The sequence below is a fragment of the Clavelina lepadiformis genome, chromosome 5, assembly GCF_947623445.1.
Source record: "Clavelina lepadiformis chromosome 5, kaClaLepa1.1, whole genome shotgun sequence".
Classification (NCBI taxonomy): Eukaryota; Metazoa; Chordata; class Ascidiacea; order Aplousobranchia; family Clavelinidae; genus Clavelina; species Clavelina lepadiformis.
The window spans coordinates 9782327-9805902 of record NC_135244.1 but is presented as its reverse complement, the minus strand read 5'-3'; the positions used below and the strand labels follow the sequence as shown (position 1 = coordinate 9805902).

At 36.1% G+C, this 23576-nt stretch overlaps 1 protein-coding gene across 2 annotated transcripts; it reads left to right on the top strand.

Annotated features, from left to right (window-relative positions):
• The first annotated feature begins 1953 nt into the window (after positions 1-1953).
• LOC143459864 (uncharacterized) lies at positions 1954-20222 on the top strand. 2 transcript variants are annotated; one of them, XM_076957168.1, is made up of 12 exons: positions 1954-2209; positions 9964-10063; positions 10180-10308; positions 11118-11228; positions 11753-11851; positions 11927-12025; positions 13666-13816; positions 14049-14185; positions 14688-14800; positions 15512-15690; positions 15787-15857; positions 19915-20222. In XM_076957168.1, exons 1-12 carry the CDS (start codon positions 2045-2047, stop codon positions 20070-20072), a joined length of 1512 nt encoding a protein of 503 aa, XP_076813283.1. In that variant the 5' UTR covers positions 1954-2044; the 3' UTR covers positions 20073-20222. The 2 variants fall into 2 exon arrangements, with proteins under 2 accessions (XP_076813283.1, XP_076813284.1); XM_076957169.1 differs by lacking the exon at positions 1954-2209 and adding an exon at positions 7411-9090.
• Positions 20223-23576: the final 3354 nt, after the last annotated feature.

Below are 23576 nucleotides of genomic sequence, written 5' to 3'. Positions count from 1 at the left end.
AAAACCTAGTATCTCGTTTAATTTATACAAATGGTATAAACTGTGTAACTTAGTTTACAGACTAGCTCCTCTTGATTTGATTTTCACCCTGAGACTGACGAATCAAATTTTTCACATTTCTTTTGATATGATGACCCCCTGACCTTGTTTACATTGCATTCTTACACTGTAACTAGGAAGCTTTGACTAGCAACCTTTTTTGCTGCCCTGCTATAGGCTTATATATTAAAATAGACTTGTGGATAAATTGATCTTTCTCATATTGGTTTATCTGAACATGCACACAAAAGAGTGCATTGCTAAGGCTTTAATTTATAGCACTTTATGTATGTGCAAACAATCGAAGGTTATGTCAAATGTTACCTGGCACTTCCTGTATCGTATCATGTGTAATACATCTTTGAAAAGACATAAAGAGACTTTATAATTGGTCATAGCTTGGGTAATTAATTGAAAACAGATGCGGATTAGTTATGCTTTGTCGTAATATCCTAACTTTCTTTTCTTACGTCACTTACAGATTGTCAGCAACATACTGTACAATGTTTAAAGCGTCTGCTAAGTTGTGTCCGGAAAACCATATGCTACATAACGTAGTAAGGACATTTCTAAATATGTCTTAAAACACGGTGCAATATGCAAAAGTTTGAATTCTGTTGAAACACTCATTTAAATTTTATCTAGTAAATAAAACTAATATTAGAACAAAATCAAATATATCGGAACAAGATCATCAAGGAGTGAAATAAGACCAAGACTATATTTATAAAGTGTGAAAAATACATGTCTGGTCAAACGTCCTAATTAGGCATAAATATGATAACGTACAACTATACTTTATGACTATTCGCGGCTAGCTTAGAAATTAATTACTCACTCTGATAAATCTGCAACTTTCTTTGTTTATTGCTTCGTAGGCCTAATGCTATTAAGTTGCAATGCAACTTACGGTTCTAATTAAGACTCACTAGTTTTTTTTTAATATGTATTATGTTTGGTGAAGGTAAAATGTAAATATCGCAAATAGTATTGTCTGCCAACAATATAATGACGTGCTGTTAATATCAAAATCAATTATCTGCCTCTGAATTCCTTGGCGTGTGACCTTTTACAACTTATTCTGTATCGGATGACCTTATTCATGAACCCTTATCGAATTGCGTCGCTTAAACTAATAAAATTGATGAGTACAACAATAGAGTAAGACGATGTTTTTCACCTTTAAGGACTTAGGTAATTTATTGAATTAGTAAAGCATAATGAAAATAATTAACGCAAGTGAGGCGTAACACCTGAGCAAAATTAAAACATGTGAGACTCTACACACTAAAGAAAAACAAAACAGGTTGGGCACAACACCTGATAAAAAAGAAAAAAAGCATCAAAAAATAATAAATAGACTTGACATCATTGGTTGACATCAATACATGCTTAACTGCAGCAAACACGCCACTTTCTTCGTTTTCCCAGTTCTATCCCCGAGGAACCTTTGATATGTTGTAGACAGGAAAAAAATAAATGTTGCGCTGCACTAATGAGGTTTGCCTTCTTCAGCGAGATTTTGTTTTGCTGCATAAACAAGTTTACGCGGTGTCTACCTAGCAAATCTACCTTTGCGTAAAATGCTTCCATTCATGTTATAATTAGCTGCAATACTTCGGCAATTCCCTTTATAACTTCTGAAATTTATCAACAGCATTTTTCATGTCCTCATCGGTCCACTGTGTTAGTTTTTTTAGTAGAACCCGCCGGTATATTTCAGTTTAAACATTCACCTCTAAATTCTGACAAGATATGTGAAAGTCTGATCTGTGCACCTGTTTTATCATGTTGGATAGCAATGAAAACAGTTTTATTGGACTGTGAAAGTTTCTTATCAGGTTGAAGCCTAACATTTTACCTCACCTTAATTTCTACATATGTTTGTAGTGGACAACTTTGATATGTAGCTTTTTTATTTATGGCTTTGCAGATGTACTTTGGACAAAAGCCAGTCAGTTAGGGAGTATTCATATTGTGAAAGTTTGGAAGTTGCAATACGACAATGAGGCATAAGGAAATTGATGACAAACATAAGTTTTTTTCACAAATGAGGGAACACTTGGATTCACCGGGTTTGAATAAATTACTGAAAAGACGACGAAGGAAAAAACGAAAAAGAGCTAAATCATCACAACCTGCCATGCATCATGTAGCCAGTGCAAAGATTGTATGCTAACTTGCATGATTTTTTTATATATTTAGTTGAGTGTATATTTTTTTTGTATATATTTCATTCATATTTCAAATTTCGCGATCTTACACCAGTTGTGTAGCACAGTGTTGACTGGTTTGTGGTACTTAAAACCTAGCCGGCGCTTAGCTTAAGTTAAGCATATTAAACTTATGATTGTATAATTAATTACATACCTAAGACTTCCGTGACGCGACACCTGATCGAACGACACTTTATCGAACGACACTTAATCGAACCGACAGCTGATCAAAGCGACAGTTGATCGAATCGACTGTTGCTTCTCCCGCACACAGTCATAGCAAAACGTGGCGTACAGTTGCATTGTTTGCTGTAGAAACTTGAAATTTGGTGACTTTTCATAAAAAATGTTCAGCTATCTGTCCATGTTTGTTTGATAAAGTTGGATTTTGTAATTTTTGAGATATTGTGATATTTATATAATTTTGCTCTCTCCGCATTGAAGCGTAACGTTTTCGTTTACTCATTTACGCACCAATAACTTGACTAACTACTCTCTTTCGTTCTCTTCTCACAGCGGGGGCGGCATAACAGGAAGAATTTCTAGAAATGTGTCACTTTTAGAAATACCTAATTTACACTAAATTCACTTTCTTTAGTTTTACAATTATGATGTATACAGGAAGCCAGATGATGTTTCTACTAACCTGTACAAATCTCATCAGTCTACGACGCATAGTTTTCTAGTAATTAACGATTGCAAATGTGTGTGCGTGGTTGCCCACACCTAGTTTTTTTAGCAAACTCGCGAGCCTGGTTAGGATAGGGTTAAAAGATCCACAATTTATCGAAACAACTGACGATATGCACTGTTAAAAGAACGACAATTTATTAAAAGAACCACAATTTATCGAAACAACTGACGATATGCACTGTTAAAAGCACGACAACTGACGAAGTGCACATTTCAATCGCATTCATTTAATTACAAGTTGTGTGCAATTGCTCGAAGATAACTTTTTATGTCAATATTCGTTGAGTCATAATTTTCGACTATGTTCTTCAGCCGTTGGTTGACAGCGTCGTAGCGCCTCTTCCGAGGTGGGCCAGCAATTCCAGCACTCAATTGCTCAATAAACATTTCGTTGGAACCTTGTTCCTGATTAATTTTTTTGACGAGTCTGCGAAGCGTCGGATGGGATATTGAGACACGCTTGCTGAACGCATTGTGCCATCCTTCAATGCTATTATTCGTTCGTGGAAGGTCATCTTGAACCCGGTGGAAGACATTCCAACACCGGATAGGAAATAGAGGTTGACGACGATTCCTGCGACACAATCGTCCAATCCAAGTAGTTTCGAAATATTCAATGTATTCAGACAAGTGCTGCTCATCGTCGTCACTGAACGTGGCCAGGAAGTCCTCGAACCGTTGTACAACAAGAATTGAAAAAGCTGGGATAAAGACCACTTTCAAGAAGCTACTTTGTGTAAAAGTCAGGCAGCGATATGCCCCTTGCTATGAAATTTTGCCTTCAATTCCTTACTCTTTGTATCTATAACGACTAGTCTAGTCTACTGTACAGACAATCTCGTACTTAGTACGAGATACTGGTCTACCGCCTTCGCACCAGTTTTATGGCGTAACAATACCACAATTTTTTCATACAGAGCTAACACTGCAGTTTGAAACTCAATAAGAAACGGCAGGCCGTATTCTTGTGATAACTTATTAATATGTTTCGGGCCGGCCGCCATGCGAAATCGTCAACTTTATGATACAAATCTAAAATATAGATATAAAATATAAATCGTCAACTTTATGATATATACATCACAATTCATTAATGTACACAATTACAACGACCGCACATCACAATGGCTTATTGTCTCAATGTTTGAGAAACACGCAAAAATCTTGCTTGAACTGTCGGTTCGATAAAGTGTCGTTCGATCAGCTGTCGGTTCGATAAAGTGTCGTTCGATCAACTGTCGGTTCGATTAACTGTCGTTCGATAAAGAGTCGTTCGATCATCTGTCGTTTCGATCAGCTGTCGTTCGATAAAGTGTCGTTCGATAAAGTGTCTTTCGATAAAGTGTCATAGTACCTAAGACTTCAGACTTTTGCTCGAGAGTCGGGACACTACCCAAGTTGTAGAGATATTTTTTTGCTTACATACTCAGACAGCCAGTAATCAGGCGATAGCGTTCATACCCAGTACTTGGGATCAACTTTGTCACATGATTACGAACAAACCCTCTATGCAGACTACTTTTAAAACTTTTTTATGTAAAAAAATAAGAGATGGGTCAAGTCAGTCTTAGTATATATACTGGTTGAGTATTGCTTGATACTCTACATCAGTGGTTCTCAACCTTCTGATCTTGGCGGACCCCTTTTGGTGCTGTCAAAGCAGTTGGCGGACCCCTGAAGTTTAAGCAAACTAAGGGTTCTGAGACTGCACTTAAATGTTGCTTTGCTTAGTTTTACTTAATAGTCTTGGTGCACAACTGCGCTATTCATTCACAATAACATCAAACTATGCGGATATTTTTATTTATTTCAAAGCGTTATCTATACCTTGCTCACAACAAGCTGCTAGTTACAAGCTAAAACTGAGAAAGCGATTATGTGCAATCTCCAGCAACTTAAAATCACTGTATCCAGCTGTCTTCTCGTATAATCCGCAATCTAGTGCATCACAATAGGCCTTCCCTGCGGGTGATAAATCTCAATAAGCTTTCGTATTGTCCCATCACAATAGGCAATTAAGCAAATGTTCCAGCCTATTTCAAAAAGCAATGATAAACAGTAAAAAAATTTTAAAAACTCGTACTTTATGTTGCAAATTTCGAAGTTCTCAAGGACCCCCTGAAAACGTTTCGCGGACCCCCGGTTGAGAACCACTGCTCTACATGCTTACTTCTGTCGAGTATCATACTTTCAATCACAGCCAGCGAGTAATGTGCAATTGCATAAACAGAAAATTAGCTAGGGAGGCTTAAGGGCATTCTAAACAACACAGTTTTTACATTTTAACCCTCTTAAATAGTATCTAATAGTTTAGGTTGGCCATTTTTGTTAACTGTCTTCCATCATTGCAAATACAGGGCTGTTCCAGAATAAAACTGTACTAAGAAATCCACTGATAATAATGAAAGCATTTAAATTAGTTAATTTAATTAAACAGTCCAATGCCCAAGATTGCTACTTGATGTTAATTATGCTCTGGCGTATGGCTTACGTGGTCCTATGACACTTTATCGAAAGACACTTTATCGAACGACACTTTATCGAACGACAGTTAATCGAACCGACAGATGATCGAACGACACTTTATCGAACGACAGTTAATCGAACCGACAGTTGATCGAACGACACTTTATCGAACCGACAGTTGATCGAACGACACTTTATCAAACCCACAGTTGATCAAACCAACAGTTGATCGAACGACAAACTTTGACAATAGCTTCAAGCAAGATTTTTGCGTGTTTCTCAAACATTGAGACAGTAAGCCATTGTGATGTGCGGTCTTTGTAATGGTGTACATTAATGAATTGTGATGCATATATCATAAAGTTGACGATTTATATTTTATATCTATATTTTATATTTGTATCATAAAGTTGACGATTTTTATCATTAAAGTTGACGGGCCGGCCGCCATGCGAAATCGTCCGGCCCGAAACATATTAATAAATTATCAGAAGAATACGGCCCGTCGTTTCTTATTGAGTTTCAAACTGCAGTGTTAGCTCTGTTTGAAAAAATTGTTGTATTGTTACGCCATAAGTACGTCGTACTAGTCTATTGTTACGCCATAAAACTGGTGCGAAGGCGGTAGACCAAGTATCTTGTACTAAGTACGAGATTGTCTGTACAGTAGACTAGACTAGTCGTTATAGATACAAAGAGTAAGGAATTGAAGGCAAAATTTCATAGCAAGGGGCATATCGCTGCCTGACTTTTACACAAAGTAGCTTCTTGAAAGTGGTCTTTATCCCAGCTTTTTCAATTCTTGTTGTACAACGGTTCGAGGACTTCCTGGCCACGTTCAGTGACGACGATGAGCAACACTTGTCTGAATACATTGACTATTTCGAAACTACTTGGATTGGACGATTGCGTCGCAGGAATCGTCGTCAACCTCTATTTCCTATCCGGTGTTGGAATGTCTTCCACCGGGTTCAAGATGACCTTCCACGAACGAATAATAGCATTGAAGGAAGGCACAATGCGTTCAGCAAGCGTGTCTCAATATTCCATCCGACGCTTCGAAGACTCGTCAAAAAAATTAATCAGGAACAAGGTTCCAACGAAATGTTTATTGAGCAATTGAGTGCTGGAATTGCTGGCCCACCTCGGAAGAAGCGCTACGACGCTGTCAACCAACGGCTGAAGAGCATAGTCGAAAATTATGACTCAACGAATATTGACATAAAAAGTTATCTTCGAGCAATTGCACACAACTTGTAATTAAATGAATGCGATTGAAATGTGCACTTCGTCAGTTGTCGTGCTTTTAACAGTGCATATTGTCAGTTGTTTCGATAAATTGTCGTTCTTTTAACAGTGCATATCGTCAGTTGTTTCGATAAATTGTGGATCTTTTAACCCTATCCTAACCAGGCTCGCGAGTTTGCTAAAAAAACTAGGTGTGGGCAACCACGCACACACATTTGCAATCGTTAATTACTAGAAAACTATGCGTCGTAGACTGATGAGATTTGTACAGGTTAGTAGAAACATCATCTGGCTTCCTGTATACATCATAATTGTAAAACTAAAGAAAGTGAATTTAGTGTAAATTAGGTATTTCTAAAAGTGACACATTTCTAGAAATTCTTCTTGTTACGCCGCGCCCCCGCTGTGAGAAGAGAACGAAAGAGAATAGTTAGTCGAGTTATTGGTGCGTAAATGAGTAATACGCTTCAATGCGGAGAGAGAGCAAAATGATATAAATATCACAATATCTCAAAAATTACAAAATCCAACTTTATCAAACAAACATGGACAGATAGCTGAACATTTTTTATGAAAAGTCACCAAATTTCAAGTTTCTACAGCAAACAATGCAATTGTACGCCACGTTTTGCTATGACTGTGTGCGGGAGAAGCAACAGTCGATTCGATCAACTGTCGCTTTGATCAACAGTCGGTTCGATAAAGTGTCGTTTGATCAACTGTCGGTTCGATAAAGTGTCGTTCGATAAAGTGTCTTTCGATCATCTGTCGTTTCGATCAGCTGTCGTTCGATTAAGTGTCGTTCGATAAAGTGTCGTTCGATAAAGTGTCGTTCGATAAAGTGTCTTTCGATTAAGTGTCGCGTCACGGGCTTACGTGTATAATTGCTATATTTGAAGGTTATAGTTCAGGGTAACCTACCAGTGGTAGCCACTTGATCTGCCAAGCATAGTTTGAAGGTTCAATGTGCCTTGTTTCTTTGTCCACTGTCTGTAGCATTTAACTGAATATTAGAGGTATTCTGACAGGAAAACTATTTGGCTTTGTGCGAACATGAATATCATGAAAGTCAACACAAACAAAGACTGAATCTCTTTGTATCAGCACCAAGCCTTAAAATTTCAACACGTTGCCTAATTTGGCTTACAGTGTGAAGTAATCGCAAGACAGTTAGCTCTATTTTGATAGAATTTCATTAAGTAGCGATTGTGAACTATAAGTCGTTTGGTAAATGATCTTTTGTTTATAAAATTTTGTCTCTACTGGAGCAAAGACATCTTTATTATTTCTTACCTAAAGTCAATGATTTTATAGACAGTGTTTTATTCGGATTTTAGTGTTGGTGCTGTGTTAGTGTTCATGTTTCTTAAAATGTTTTGTTCATGCAATATTTGGCAAATCTATTCCAGTTTGGTTTCATATTGGTCCATCCAATATGCTATAATTAACTACAAATTAAAGTCTTTGTGTAATTACAGATTGTGTGTTGGTCTGTAATACTAAGATATGGTTGAGGTAATACAAAATTTTAATGATTAATTGGCCCAGTGCCAAACAAAGAAAACAGGGGCTTGAATAGGTTAAGCTGTAGCACAAGGTCATAAAATATAACTCAGCCTTCTATGATAATTAATACTGTATTATGTGTGTACATGAGAGCAAAGTTACCAACACTTTATCTCCATTCATTTTGTCGATTTTGCACCACAGTTACCTTAGTGATAACTGTCTAAACACTTTCTGGAATGTTTCCTTATAGTTATTTCGTATTTGCACTTATGTTATTCCTCTGAAGAAGAACCATTTTAGTCCGAAATTTGTTTGTGTGTTTGCTGTACCTGTAATGAATTTTTTGTGGGCCTTTTTGTATTAACTGTGATTATAGCATGGTTTTTCATTTGTGGACTTAGCCTGCTTATGCAGGAAGGCAAGTGAAGCCAGTTTTTGTGCCCACCTTGGCACCTGCAGCCATGTTTTTTTGTGTCTCACTGAGACATAGCCGTATGCTTTCAAGGCTCAAGCCGACAACCTCTCAGATGTTGGCCGGTTGCTTTGCCACTAGGCCAGTGGTTCCCAAACAATTTTTGCAGCAGCTCCCTATGTAATGGTTTGAAATCATAATCAAAGGAAACCTTAAAAATTTACATTAAATCAAAACAGACAATTACAGTAAGTACAGCTTATGTTTTATAATGAAGCTGGTTGCAGTTTTACCGCTATGCATTATTTGCACTCAACACTGAGTGCATTGTGACATAAAACAATCCGGAAATTGGTTTCACTAAAGCCTGTGTCTAACTTGTGTGCTTTTCCAAAAAAATAACATTTAGAAACAAGCTTTGCAGCGCACCATTTGGAAGCCACTGCATTAGGCCATTCAACACATACTTTTCAGTGAAATACTCTGACCATCCTAAATGAAAGTAAGGTAAAAGCTTGTTTATTTGAAGTACGAAAGGTATAATAAGTTAATAACACCTTTCAATCTAACGCATGGGCACAAGGTTCTGCTGTGATAAAGACCATATTTGAAATGACAATGTAATTGCAACTGCACTAGCATTGATGTCTACCCCAAAACTGAAATCAGCTGTGGTGCAGCGGTGGTGCAGCGGTGGTGCAGCTACACAGAAAGCAAACTTCCATTACTCTTAATAACATTTGACAAAATTAGATAGTTATGTATATATATATTATAACACTTCTTGATCATAGTTCTGCGGCTGAAATTCTGAATTATAACCAGCTCTAGAGCCAGGATTTCCCAAAGTTTTCTGCAGATTGAAAGTTATAAATTATCTGACTTTGTTTAACGTTTTGTAACTGAAGGCCGAGTCTTATTTTTTAATAACAGAAACACAAATGATGATATTGCATAAAACTTTCAGTTGAAACAATAAGTGTTATATTATTGTGTAACAGACTGGTTAAATCTTGTGCTTGTTATCTGCTGTTCACGATATTTCACTGGTATATATATTCTTTGTTGAAAACAATAAGTTAGAAAACTAATTAAGCATAAATGGAAAAAATAAAATAAATGCCTTTAGGCAACAAATAAAATAAAGGCTTAAATGTATTAGTCAAAAGCTGCAAAAACTTTACCACTCCTCACGTAGGGCAACTTAGATAATAATAGACACACACTCCAGAAACTTTGCATTCTGGGAAACTGTGTTGTGGCAGGATATTTATTTAAATTTTAAGTTATTAAATGTATATTATTCTATATATTAAAGAACATAATTTACTTAAAAATTGACATTTGACTTCATACCACTTATTTATGTGTTAAATTTAGAAATCAGTTGGTGGGTCACCAATAAAACCATCTCATCGCCGTGTACTTCGAAAAGCTGGAGAGAAACTTAAACATGGCATTAATAAACTCTGGAATTCTGGTAGACCCATAGATGTGATTGATTAAATCATTCCTACACATTATCATTACTTCTGGTATGAGGTATATAATAATTCATTTGGGTAATGTACTGTATATTGGAAATGTCACTCACAGATTCCATCAAAAGAAAGCGTCAATGGCTAATTGATTATGCAATCGAACGAACGAAACTGATGACAGCTTCAAAAGTTTGTTATGCATCTTCCCTCAAAGATGAAGCGGCTAGTGCTTTAACTAGCTTCGGTATGGCAGTTTAATGAGTTTTTATAGTTACTATATTTTCTTTCAGCAATTACTTTTATATTTTAATGATCTTAATACTTATTGTTCATTATTAAAAATACCAACTTTTGCTCAGTAAAATTTTGATGGTGCTCTTTAATTCTTGTACAAACTTAGCATTTTTTTAACAAAGATCAGTAAGAACTCACTGAAAGGTGAAAATAACTTTTTCTGCTCAAATTTCTGATCTTTATTGTCACAAGTTAATTACCGCGTGTAATGGTGTATTACAACTGGTGAAAAGTAGAGTAAAATGACCCATTATAGTCAAACAAAAGCATGTGCACCACGTAATTACCATGTGGGGCACTGCGAAAAGCATAGCACGCATGAACTGAGCTTCAGACTTACAGCAGAATGGCTAAGCAACCAATTGGTACATAAATTAAATTGCTTACAAAATAGTCGGGGGTTTACCGTTTTACATTACATTTGGAGGATTTTGATTGTGACAGTTATATCCACCATTTAATTTAAGTTTGAATTTTGTAGTGTTGGCTGGCCTTCAGTAAAAGTGGTAAGCAGAGAATTATTAGAAAATCACTTACCCTAGAACAAAACTATCTTATAAAATTTTATTATCTGGTCCTATTCAGCCTAATCAAGTATAATACTGTATGCAAATACAATTAGTTAAATGCATCAGCTTAAGTACCTAGGCATATAGCATCACGTGCCTGACAGTTTTTTTTTCTAAACGTGGTAAAACCTTTTGTGTATAGAACTTATTTCTCTCAAGTATTTATTGTTATTAGTTATTGTTCATTCAGAAAATTCTAATACCAGCCTTTGCAAAGTTTCTGAAAAACAGGTGAAATTGACGAGAGTTCAATCAGACACATCTACTGCAAATTCCAATACTCTTCATTTAGAAAAGGAAGGTAAAATTTTAAAATAAGGAAGCACAATATTGCTGAATCACTAGTATTTGGTTTAGCAAGAGTGCTTTGAAATATCCCTAATGGAATGGAAGTCCTGTGGTGGCTAGAATCTAATTCAGTTATCTTAATTTCATAAAAAAAACGTTTTTGTGCAATATCAAACTCTACAACAGCAGAAAAATTCGGTGATCTGTCAACTAGCCTGTTCCACTGTGATCCGAGTCCTTATATTTTTTTGCCTGCAGTCGCATCATCCGTATCTTATTAAAGTTGACTTTATTATAGTTATAACTTCTTTTGCTGTTGTTGCTTATTTTTCAATGTACTGGATCACCAATAGAGAGAGTGAGAAGCCTGTGAGCTGTGACTAAACAGATTTATGATAGTTTTCAAGCAAATGTGTTTGAGTTATAAAACAGCTCTGCTCCAATAGAAACCATTTTGTTAAAAAAATTAATGATATTGCAGTATTAAACACCCATATTATAAATAAAACCAATGTGCTGTCCTGCACTTTTACACAGAACCATCTTTTTTTTCTGAATTTTCTAAAAAGACTACAGATGATGACATATTGAGTTCTGATGTTGATTTACAAGATATTTTTCATTGTTCCAGCTCAGGCAAGTATCACCCCTGTTTATGTCTAAAGTTACAAAATTAATTTTGATAGTTTTGTAAAATTGTATCAATTCCAGATACATCATTGCACTCAACACTAACTGAGAGTCATGTTCCTGAAAAAGACATAACTAATTCAGAGAGGGGTTACACATTTATCAAATCATCAAAACCTTGTAAGTTTTAGGTTGTGTAAAAGAATTAATTATTATCAATGAAAATTTAATACAAAAAAGAAGGAATGCCAGATGAATGAAAGTTTAGTGTGATACAGTAATACCAATCTTCAAGGGAAAGGGTAATTCGATGAGTTGTGGTGCACAGACTATACAGAGAAGTAAAACTGTTGGTAGCATGCAATGAAGATTGTGAAAAGGGTCTGGGATAGAAGAATACCAGCGTTGAGAAATACAGATTTGATAATGCAATTTGGGTTTATGCCAGGAAAAAGAGCAACAAATGCAATTTTTACTGTAAGAAGAATACAAGAAAAATTGTACATGTGCTTTGTAGATTTGGAAAAAGCATTTGACAGAGTTCCAAGAAATGTGCTGGAGTGGGGATTGAGGAAAACCAGAAGTTTGGTAAAAGCAGTTATGAGTCAACATGTAGGAGCAAAGACAAGACTCCGAGTTGGATCACAGCTATCAGAGAAATTTTGTGTCAAAGCTGGAGTACACTACACCAAAGATCTCTTCTGTCACTATAGGTGTTTTGTAGTGGATGTGGTCACAGAAACTGCAAGAGAAGACTTTGTGGGCGAAATTGTGTCTGAGGATGACTTGGATCTGTTAAGTGACAATATGGAACATTTAAGCTAGAAAAGTAAGGAAATGCAAAGAGGCAATTAACGGCAAGGTAATGAACCTTTACATTGGAAAGGTGAAAGTGATGGTGGATCAGATGGACAATTACTGTGAGTAAAATACATCCATATGGGAGAAGAGAAATGTGAAAATCTGTGCTATGTAAGAAATGTGGAAATTGGATACATAGAAGTTGTGCTAAAATCAAGAGTAACGCAAAATTTGGCAAAGAACTTTGTTTGTGCTATGAGCAGCATGATAGTGAGTGGACTAGTTGAATCGATGGAAAAGCTATGGTTTGTAATGGAGTGGAAGACGTTAATGAATTTTGTTACCTAGGAAAAAGGTTAAGTTCTAGTGGGATACATGAGGCAGCAGGTACAATAAGAGCAAGGCTTGGATGGATAAAACTTGCAGAATGGGAAGAATTGTTGTTGGGAAGAAGGTACTCTTTACAGTTGAACGGAATTGTGTGAGGTCAGTTATGCTATGTGGTAGTGAGACATGGTGTCTAAGAGAAAATGAGGTGGTAATCTTGAAGAACTGAAAGGGTTATGGTTAGAGTGATGTGTGTTGTGAAGTTGGTGGATAGAAGCATAATACCCAAGCTCCTGGATGTGCTCAGGTTAAAAGAAACTGTAAGTGGTTTGGCAGAAGCAAATATTGTTAGATGATGTGGACATGTGTTGAAGAGAGATGAGAATGATATTATGTAAAGAGAATTGAAGTGTAAGTTAGATGGTCACAGAAAACGAGGACGATCGATAACGAGAGAGCGACGAGTGGAGAAAGAGATGAAAGTTGGCTTGTTTGGGAAAGGAAGATGCTCAAAATCCTTTGAGTTGGGAATAGGGGCGAAGAAAGATGCAAAACAGTGGTGCATTCCTCGTCAACGAGGAAGCCACCAGATTAAAACTGGACCGATGATGATTTATTGCGTATTTTCATTCAATTCATGTTTTTTTCTGCTGCTTAAACTATTCACAACCATCAGTTTTGGTATTGTTTAGGTAAAAGTCAACCTGGAGAAAATGTTGTGAGAGAACATGAAACTAAAAGAAGTTCAAATGAAGAAAAAGTTAATAACATTTTGAGGTGCAAAGGTCAACCAAAACTTGAAGATCCTCGTGAATATTTAGCTTTTGATAACACTACGGCGAGGCAAGTCTTTAACAGTTGCATGCATAGCCTTACATTTAACCCTCACTGAAAAATATCACATATGATTTTTACATTATCTACAATTTAAATGACAAATGTTACAGCCTGGTTTGCCTTTAGTTTACAGTAATATACTGTCCTTGATTTTGTTGTATTGACCCCCTTCGTCTTTCCTTTTTTGATTAAGAATTTGGATAATGTAATGAATAACTTGCATTGTTTGGAAATATAGGAATGCAAATGCTATTGTGAAATCTATTGCTGAGTATTTGGAGCAGAATTGCAAGGACAGAAACAAAGAAGATGAAAGTCAGTTTCATCAGAGTTATGATACCCCGCCAGAGAGATCTAATCAAACTCAATTCATAGGTACAGGTCAATTTTTACTAAATATTTAATTTTCTGCACACTGTTTTTGAGTTACTCACAAGAGTAATATTGATATGAAATTTTACAGTTGAAGCACTTCCAACAGAAAGCTGTTATGTCACATTTTTATATTTTGTGATATGTTGTTAGTGCGAAACATAACATCTTTTAACTAAGAGTGAGTGATTCAACAGAATTTCAATGACATAAAATTGTTAACCTTCAAGGGATGGCACTCTAAGTTTGCAAAAACGTTAAAATAAGAGAATTAATATATTTTGGTTTCTGTTACACTGCCTAAAAAGTTTTCAAGTCTAACTTAACACCTTTATACTGTAAGCACTTCAAATGCAATTGCAAAACAAATCCAAGAAATAAGATGTTTTCGCTGTATCAGTGATATGTATTCCATGTAATAAGATATATTATTATCATCATTGTTATATTAGTGATAATATTAGGTATCATATTCATGATAATTTACATTGGTTTATGACTGTAGATAACTGGTTCCATTATGACGCATCTTCTTCAAAAAACCTTCGTTCTGTTTCCATGCAGCCGAGCACTACCAGTTACAAAACCAATCAAGCAAGGCCACCTGTTCTGCATCAAGTAATGCTCATAGGCTTTAGCTTACCGGCTGTAAAGTCAATAACTGGGCAACTTCATTCAAATTAGAGCTGGAAAAATTTATCTGACTAATGTCACTTTTTCGTTACAGCAGTTAGAGATTAGAAAAATTGTTTGCCAGTAGCTGAAAGTATCTACGCATGAAAGAGTTATGGGCAAAAACAGTTATTATTAGCATTCTGTGTTTGTGGGCAAAAAATAATTTAATAAAGTAAGTCGGTAATTTGTTCTAGGATAAAATTGATTTGGTTTGGTGAATTCCCGTTCCATGAGTTTGCTTAACAACTGTTTGCTGGTTATGAAATAAAATACTAATAACCATTGTTCCTTATACTGTGCTTACATGATGATACAAACCTTTAACTGGGCCTTATCTTTCTACTGCTACGGATTGGACACAGCTGCTTCAAACAGATCCTTAGTGTTGTTACTCCAGTAGCAAACTTTATTTAATCCAGCATGACTATTTTTACTAATATCATCGTTAGCCTGATTCTTGAAAGGAAAAAGTATTGTTTGCCTGCAAAAAGTTGTTAAGCAGCATGAAAATTTGCACTAGGCAATCATGAGAGCAAACACGACAGTTAAAGATATTCTGCTGATTTTCCAGCCATCAAATTTTCCAGCCATCTAATTCGAAAGCCATCAAATGACTTTTATGCTTTTTAATAAATTTGATTTCATTATACTAAGAAAGGCGATGGAATTTCTAAAAGACGTAATGTGAGGCCCATTCACACAGAGACTTTCTCGGATCAGCAGTCTAGCTCTTGTCAATATTTGACAAAAAATATACCATCATTATCGCACTGTCCTTCCCAACAGCGGGTCTCACATGGCTCGTTGTCAAAGCAGCAAATGTGTATATTTCCGTAAGTGTTTTAACATCGTGCATTGGCGTTAAAGTATTCATGCTTGTGCTCGTAGACATACGTTCATTTTGCAAAGGTAATTGTGAAATTATGTAGAGATCTGTCAGATAGCGACTCGGATGACGACAATATCGCAAGATTAAGGGGATTGACACAGTTCCATTTCCGTAAGTATTTCATTTAATCATCGAAAGATACATCATGTGTACCAACATTTCATACGTCCCCAAACTTTTATCAGTACAATGCACACTGTACTGAAAGACGGATACCCTTGACCGAGTGGTTGAGGCAATTGTATTCATCAGATCCAGGGTCAAATTCCACGCAGTGGAGATTTTTGAACGAGTTTTCTGACCAACACCCCGGGTAAAATAACATGGGTAGTCATAAGCAAATGGTGTTCAAATAAACTGGTCATCCTACTCTCATTAATGCCGTTGGCCAAGGACAATGAGAGCCTTAACTTCTCATCCCCCAATGCTTGGAATCGAGTATTGGGCTCACCTTTGCACGTAACTAATTACAGGTTCATAGTTTAATTTATTGATTTTACGTTACGTCAAAAAAAATGGTAGGTGGAAATATTTCAAACCTCGGACCCTTACACAGGTGAGCTCATTTAATCCGTTTTGGTGAGGTGGCCAAACGCAGAAATTTTAGACCCGGTTTTCAAAAACTTTTGCTTCCCTAACTTAATTCTAAATACACGACTGGTTGTAAGTTATAGTTTGCGTCTGAAAAACACAAGTTTATCTCGACCTTACCAAGAGTTACGTAATTTTGGTAGGAAACGCAAACCAGTGTGGAAAATTGCTACTCCGAACAGAATTCGTATCTGGCCCGCATGTTTCTGACACATACGAGAGAATGCGTCAAAACGTCTGGGATTTACAAAAAGAAGGGATGCTAAAGCAAAGAAATTTTATGTGGTGATACATACATTGCTATAGCTACTTTGCTCCATTTTTTGTCCAGATTAGTGTTCAAAAATTAATGGTAACTTCATGCAAATGATATAAGTTTAGTGTAACATAGAGTATAGCGTGTAGGGCATAGGCTCTACTCTACCTGAGGAAACCTCGACATTTTGCGAACTCGTGTTAGTGGCGTGATGAATAATGTCTTACCAAGCCTATATTCTCCGCTTAATTGCGCATCGGATAAAGCTGTTGGATACTTTCTTTGTTAATTTCACTTCAGAAAGTAAGATATGCTTTTATTGCTATATGCAGGCTGTTATTTGCACTAGCCTAGGATTTGTTCCCTATGACCCAACAGGCAGAACTTAGCGTTCAAGGGTGGTAGGAAGCCGCATTTTACCCTTCATAATAGCTTGGAGAAAATTTCCGAGTAAATGCGTCACTTACGAGCACGTAAGTAATTGCGTGGTGTGGTCAGGTCCCCTGGCCTATTTCAGACTCTTTGGGTATTTCTACCTATCTGTTAGCAAACGTTACCTTAACCCTATCCTAACCAGGCTCGCGAGTTTACTAAAAAAGTAGGTGTGGCCGACCCCGCACACACATTTTCAATCGTTAATTACTAGAAAACTATACGTCGTAAACTGATCGGATTTTTACAGGTTAGTAGAAACATCAACTGGCTTCCTGTATACATCATAATTGTAAAACTAAAGAAAGTGAATTTAGTGTAAATTAAGTATTTCTAAAAGTCACACATTTCTAGAAATTCTTCTTGTTACGCCGCGCCCCCGCTGTGCAGAAAACCAGCTGACCGCGAGAAGAGAACGAAAGAGAATAGTTAGTCAAGTTATTGGTGCGTAAATGAGTAATACGCTTCAATGCTGAGAGCAGAGCAAAATTATGAAAATATCGCAATATCTCAAAAATTACAAAATCCAACTTTATCAAACAAACATGGACAGATAGCTGAACATTTTTTATGAAAAGTCACCAAATTTCAAGTTTCTACAGCAAACAATGCAACTGTACGCCACGTTTTGCTATGACTGTGTGCGGGAGAAGCCAAGCCTAGTTAGAATAGGGTTGACAGTGACGGTTTTGCGGAACTCCTACTAGGGCTACTATGCCCGCGACATTCTTAATGACATACACTACGACATGAGAGGCAGATAGAAACTGCAGTAGCAATGTCATGGACCGCAAACTAACATTGTGACCTTTGTCTCGCACGTAAGGCTTGTCAATGGCATATTTAGCGTTTCGACCTTATGAATGAATTATGTGTGGTCAGTTCTGAAGGCGCCGTCAAACACCAGAAAATGCATAAAATTCTTGTTTGTTCTATTATACAGTGAATTTAATTTAAAAAAAACGTTTACCGAAAATCGAAAAATCCTTCATGGGCTCTCTGAAACTTTGCATGCCGCTATGGTATGCTTTGGACATAAAATGCCATCAAAAAACTATGATTCAAACTTTTTTAACGGAGGCGCAACATCGAAACTAGTATTTTTGGCCAAAAAGAAGATATTAGCTACTTTCATGGCAATTTTTAGCCTAATTCTGCACGCGTCTTAGGACATTGAGGCACGCAATTCCCAGGCCAGAAACCGACAACAACCATACTGCCTTCTGATTGGTCTAAACAGGTTTTCTAAAGCCTTACGTAAGAGTCGAACAAAAGCATAGAGACATTAGTTTTCCTTGTCTGACGGCCTCTAAAGAGAAGTTGCTGTTTTGACTAAAACCGTTATCAGACTCGGATCTAACTGACACATTCGAGAGAATGCGTCAAAACATGATGTAATTGCACAAAGAACGGTCGCTCAAAGAAAGGATTTTTGTATAGTGAAGCGTTCATTGCAGTAACTACATTGCTGTATTGTTTTTGTGTCATTTAGTATTCAAACCTTAGCAGTTGATTCGTGTAATTCATTTACGTACTGTAATATGTAAAAAGACTGGTCCCTGTCTGGTGAAATGTAAGAAACTTTATTTAAACGTGTCGCTAACTGGCGTGAAGGTCAGTTTAGATAAGATACGCTTCGATATAGTTCGGAAAGAATTTGTGATAAAAAGCTTCGTTTACGAGCACGTAAATTCTTGCGAGGTGTGTTCAAAATGTCGTACCAGGTTTTTAACACTCTATTCAAAATTTAGTAGACATCCACTACGAAGATTATGATTATTAATTTTTGTTTTCCCCAGCACACTTTTTCCAATGTCAGAGATTCTTTGGTGTTAGAATCAATCATTATTCGGTAGGATGCACACCTCTATGAAATTAGTGATAACTGATTAGGTTGTTTTAACGAAATATATTTTTAAAATTAGACTGAAAGGACAGTGGTGGGTGTTTGATTAGACTGGTAACACACGAACGTCTTTTTAATTACCATTCATTTCGCTTGATCTGCTCGGACCAGAGGTAGAAAGACTCGAGTTTCAACAAGACTTGACTTGTGTCATGTTGTTTATAAGAGTCATGTTAACGTGGAGAATTTTGGTTGACTTGACTCTAGTTACAAAACAAAATAATACAAATTATTATAGAATCGCTTTTTATGTTTGTTAAAGAATTTATTCAAAAATAACCATGCGATATACAGTATCCTATTGAATGTGCAAAAGGTCCGAAACAAATAAAATCAGATCTTATGCTTATAATAACGTCACGAGTATCCAGAATGCCATTTATAACTGACCTTAAACGAAAGGTAAATTGTTAATAGTGAATTGCTTTTTTACTGGGCGAAGCTGACTTGGACCTGGTAAACGTTACTGGCTTGGCTTACGAATGTATTAAGCAATATGGCTTGACTTGACTTGGACATGCGCTGTTAGCGATTTGACTTGCATCGCAACCATTAAAACTTGTTTTTATCACTGACTTGTGCTTCCAATGTTTAGCTAATGTCCACTTGGATTAGTGTCACTTAATGCCTTGTTTTTTACAAGATACGTTATCGACAAGAGGTTGTAACTGTATGCTGTGCCAGACCCGTTTTTTTACGATCTTCATACTTGTCAAGTCCTACTCTTCGGCTATTCTTTTTACAAGCATATTAATTATATAGCCTACTTTGTCAATACGTTTCTAGCACAGTATTGTATTACGACGCCTAAAAGGCAGGGTTATGTATTGTAGAAGTAGGAAGATTTTTTATGTTTTAAAACAACTGTTTTTGTTTATTTGCAGCCCTGGTATACGGTAATTTGTTTCAAAGTAGTCATTAAGCTTTTAATTTGATTGACTGTATGAGAATTATACTATACAAATAAATTTTGTTTTACGCAGCTGACTTACCGCTGAAATACCCGTTCAAATACCCAGTATATAATCACACTTTGTCTTCTCGTAATTTGGTGTGGCCTTCAACACAATTTGCTTCGTGTTTGAGCAGCAGCGATTCATCGCCTGATATTCCATACAGCAAAACTTTTTCTCGGCATTAACCTCATATTTCTTTATTTTTCCGTATTTTGTTGTATTTAACAATATAAAGTATACTTCTGTGCATGCAGTGACATATATTATACTTTCTTTCTCTTATTATCAACGCCTTCCAGTTTATGGTTACCGTGTAGTAAAGAGTGCATTCTGAATATTTGTGTGGTATAACTATGTGTGATCTGGTTAATGAAAGGAGCTAGCTGATGCCGTAAACGCTGAAATACAGTACATATTTATATGTAGGCCATCAAAAGGGTTAATAGTAAAATTATTACAAAAAGTATTTAAACGTAGTATTAGCAGTTGTAAAGTGCATTAACCAAAAATGGAACGTGGCAGTTTTACTATTCCATGATATAGAAAACAATGATATAATTAATATGTGAAAAATGGACTAACTTATTTCAAACAAGGGTGTGAGGGTTTTGTGTTATGTTAGTTAGTTAATGCTTTTATCAACTTGATGAAATATTTGGGGATGTGATGGTAGTCGATATCGGGAGCTTTGATCCATTCCAAGCAATCACCAAGAAAATGATGAAAATCTGGAATGTTGAAAACAAAGAAGAAAAATTTGAAGTCGATTTCAATACAGTCGAATCCGCTTAATTCGGACACCGGACAACCGCTTTATTCGGCCAAAATGCTCGGGAACGGAACAAAAGTAAAAATTGAACGTAAAAAACTCCTGTTAATTCGGACAATTCTCCGCTTAATTCGGACACAGGTTCGCAATTCCATCGTTAGGTTATGGCACAATAAACAGTACTTCGTTCGTTTTAAGACAAGATGCAATTGCATTATGATTTATGAGTGATTATGGTGAAACAATGACGATCGATGCAGTAACAATCGACAATGAACTCATATAAGGCCGTGCCAGCTTCATAGTCGCTTTTACTTCGGTACAATTGCGTCCATCTTGTAGGACAAAATTGTACAGAAAGGTTTAGCACAAAAAGTGAAACTGCTCACTAAAGTAAACGAAGACGTTTTATGCGATCAGTGCCAGTTACTGCAGTATAGCGCAGCTGTAATTCATTTATTACGCAACAATACAGTATTATAAATGCGTTTTTTGCCTTTATGCATGACCATGAAACGAACAATTGATTTTCCGCTTAATTCGGACAAAGCCGTTTCTCCGCTTAATTCGGCCAAAAGTGAGCGGGACCAAAGTGTCCGAATTAAGCGGAGTCGACTGGTATTTACATTCTTCTTTCTAATCTCGTCCAAAAATAAGAATACATTTTCAGCCCCAATCACAGAAAGATTTCCCGATTAATCTCGATAAACCTACAATTTTTTCTTTTGCTATTTGATTATCTTCCTGTGAGCAAACTTAGTTCAATAGAAGCATATTTTGCAGCATTTTTGTAAGCTTAGATATTAGTGTGACGTATTAATTGTATAGTATTTCTATGTAAGTCTGTGTTTGCCCTTCCATGTAAGCAACGATATAAATATCGTTGGTGTAAGTGTGTCATGTTATGAGCATCGATGAAAGTGTAATGAAAAGTGGTTTAATGGTACCTTAGCCTGTAAGGTTTACCCACTACACTACAAAGTCTGTCTACTTGTGTATATCTTAACAGTGAACTTTGATAGACTTCAGCAATAATGACACAGGAATGACAACTGTATAATCTGATTATATTTGAAGCTTCTTTGAACGAATACATCAAGATAGAACATTGTAACAGCAACAGCATAAAGACATGTTGCGGCGTTGAACGTAAAAACCAAAAGGGCTGAATAAATCAAAATGCACGCACAGGGGAAGCAATCCAGTACGTCACAAAGTGTTATGCTTCGCTGATTCGATAGACGAGAATTCTATGTCGTACACAATTTTATGTTACATTAATTGATATATTTATCACAAAAGCATCAATACTAGATTTAAACTAAGCAACAAAGTTTCAATCTTTCAATTAAATTCTATAACTTCAGGATCTTATTGTAACTTTCGCTTTCCAAAAAAAACTCGTCTCAGATATCATATCATATCATATCATATCTGAGATATGTGACAAGCATGAGCAGAAATTGTCAATAAATATTTTTCTATTTGATTTCTATGAATACAGCACTAACAATAGCGACAACAACAAAATCCCCTGATCTGAAAGCGTAACATAATTTGGAAGGAGGCAGAAAGTGTTTTGGAAAAGTTGTCATTCTTTCGTGCAAAATAAGATTTTATGATGATTATCATACTTGGTTTAAGTTGTATGCTTTATTGCTAAGCTTTGCAAAGTGCACGCTGTATAGCCCAGGCCCAATCAATCATTTTATTTTTGGTCAAAAGCACGATGGGGACGAAAGATCAAGCCATGTGTAACATATGATATTGGGATGTTTACTGTATTCACGTTGCCGGACGTATTACAATAACATCCTTCTACGTCACATGCCGTACTGGTACTTTAGATTACAGTGTTGGCATAATGCTGCACTAGTGAAGCTATTTGCACCTTTTTAACAAATACTGCTCTTGGTTCAACGCCAACACAGTCCAAACAGAGCTGCAGCATCCACTTTATCTGACGAGAACAAACTACCTAGGCCTAATTAACCCGAGATACACTCGTTATAAAGTTTAAATACCAGTAAGTTTTATCTTCACGAGCTTCTTAACTGACATGAGGAGCCTGTGTATTAGCACTGAGTCGTAATTAATCTGTCTCTGCCTGTCATTCAATATAAGTTCACTTGAGTAATTACAACACTGCAACGTCTCCTCACTTGTCATTTCAGAAACTGACTTAATTATAATTCATTTTTTATGGTCACCATCGTAGTAAAAGTTTGAGGCTAAATATCACAAATAGTGAAATATTCATATATGATAAAATACTTATGAAAATATATAATAAATAGGAAAATAGTAGTATCATATAATATCGGCATTAGTAATAGTAGTATATCATAGCGTATATACGTACAATTTATATTCTACATACTTACTATGTGATACTTGACCAACAATGCTAATAACTAATAAGATTATGAAATGTTTGCCAGAAGATTTGGATAATTTATATGTAAGTTGTAATTTAGGTTAGTTGTAATTCATCCAACTTCTAAGTTAGGATGAAAGTTTTCAAGTCAGAAGCTGAAGTGTATTTTTAAGCAGATTGTAAAAATGTTCTAATACTAAATGATCGATGCAAAACAAACTATTTCCAAAGTAATGTCTGGTTAAGCTTTAGCAGTGTTCTAGCACGCATGTAGAAATGACTTTTGTCTGAAATGTGTAGACACAGGCACAGGTGGGGTTGAAATTTGCAGCTGATAAATTTTAAATAAATTAAGTTTTTTTTAGTTCTATTTTCAACAATACACCAACCGTATTTAAAACCCAGGCAGGTAACAGTATTTAAAACCAGTTAATAATTTACCTTGAGAAAACATTTGCTGAGCTTGTTAATGAAAGCTAACCTTCCATTGTTGCAGCATCACTGTAACTTTCCTTTCAGCATATTTTAAGACCTAATAGTTTT

Bases quoted from the DNA above. Each gene is read 5' to 3' on its own strand.
- LOC143459864 (XM_076957168.1), top strand. From the start codon at position 2,045: ATGAGGCATAAGGAAATTGATGACAAACATAAGTTTTTTTCACAAATG. The intron at 2,210-9,963 runs GTATGCTAACTT...TGTTAAATTTAG, and splicing joins ATGTAGCCAGTGCAAAGATT to AAATCAGTTGGTGGGTCACC. The intron at 10,309-11,117 runs GTATGGCAGTTT...TTGTTCATTCAG, and splicing joins TAGTGCTTTAACTAGCTTCG to AAAATTCTAATACCAGCCTT.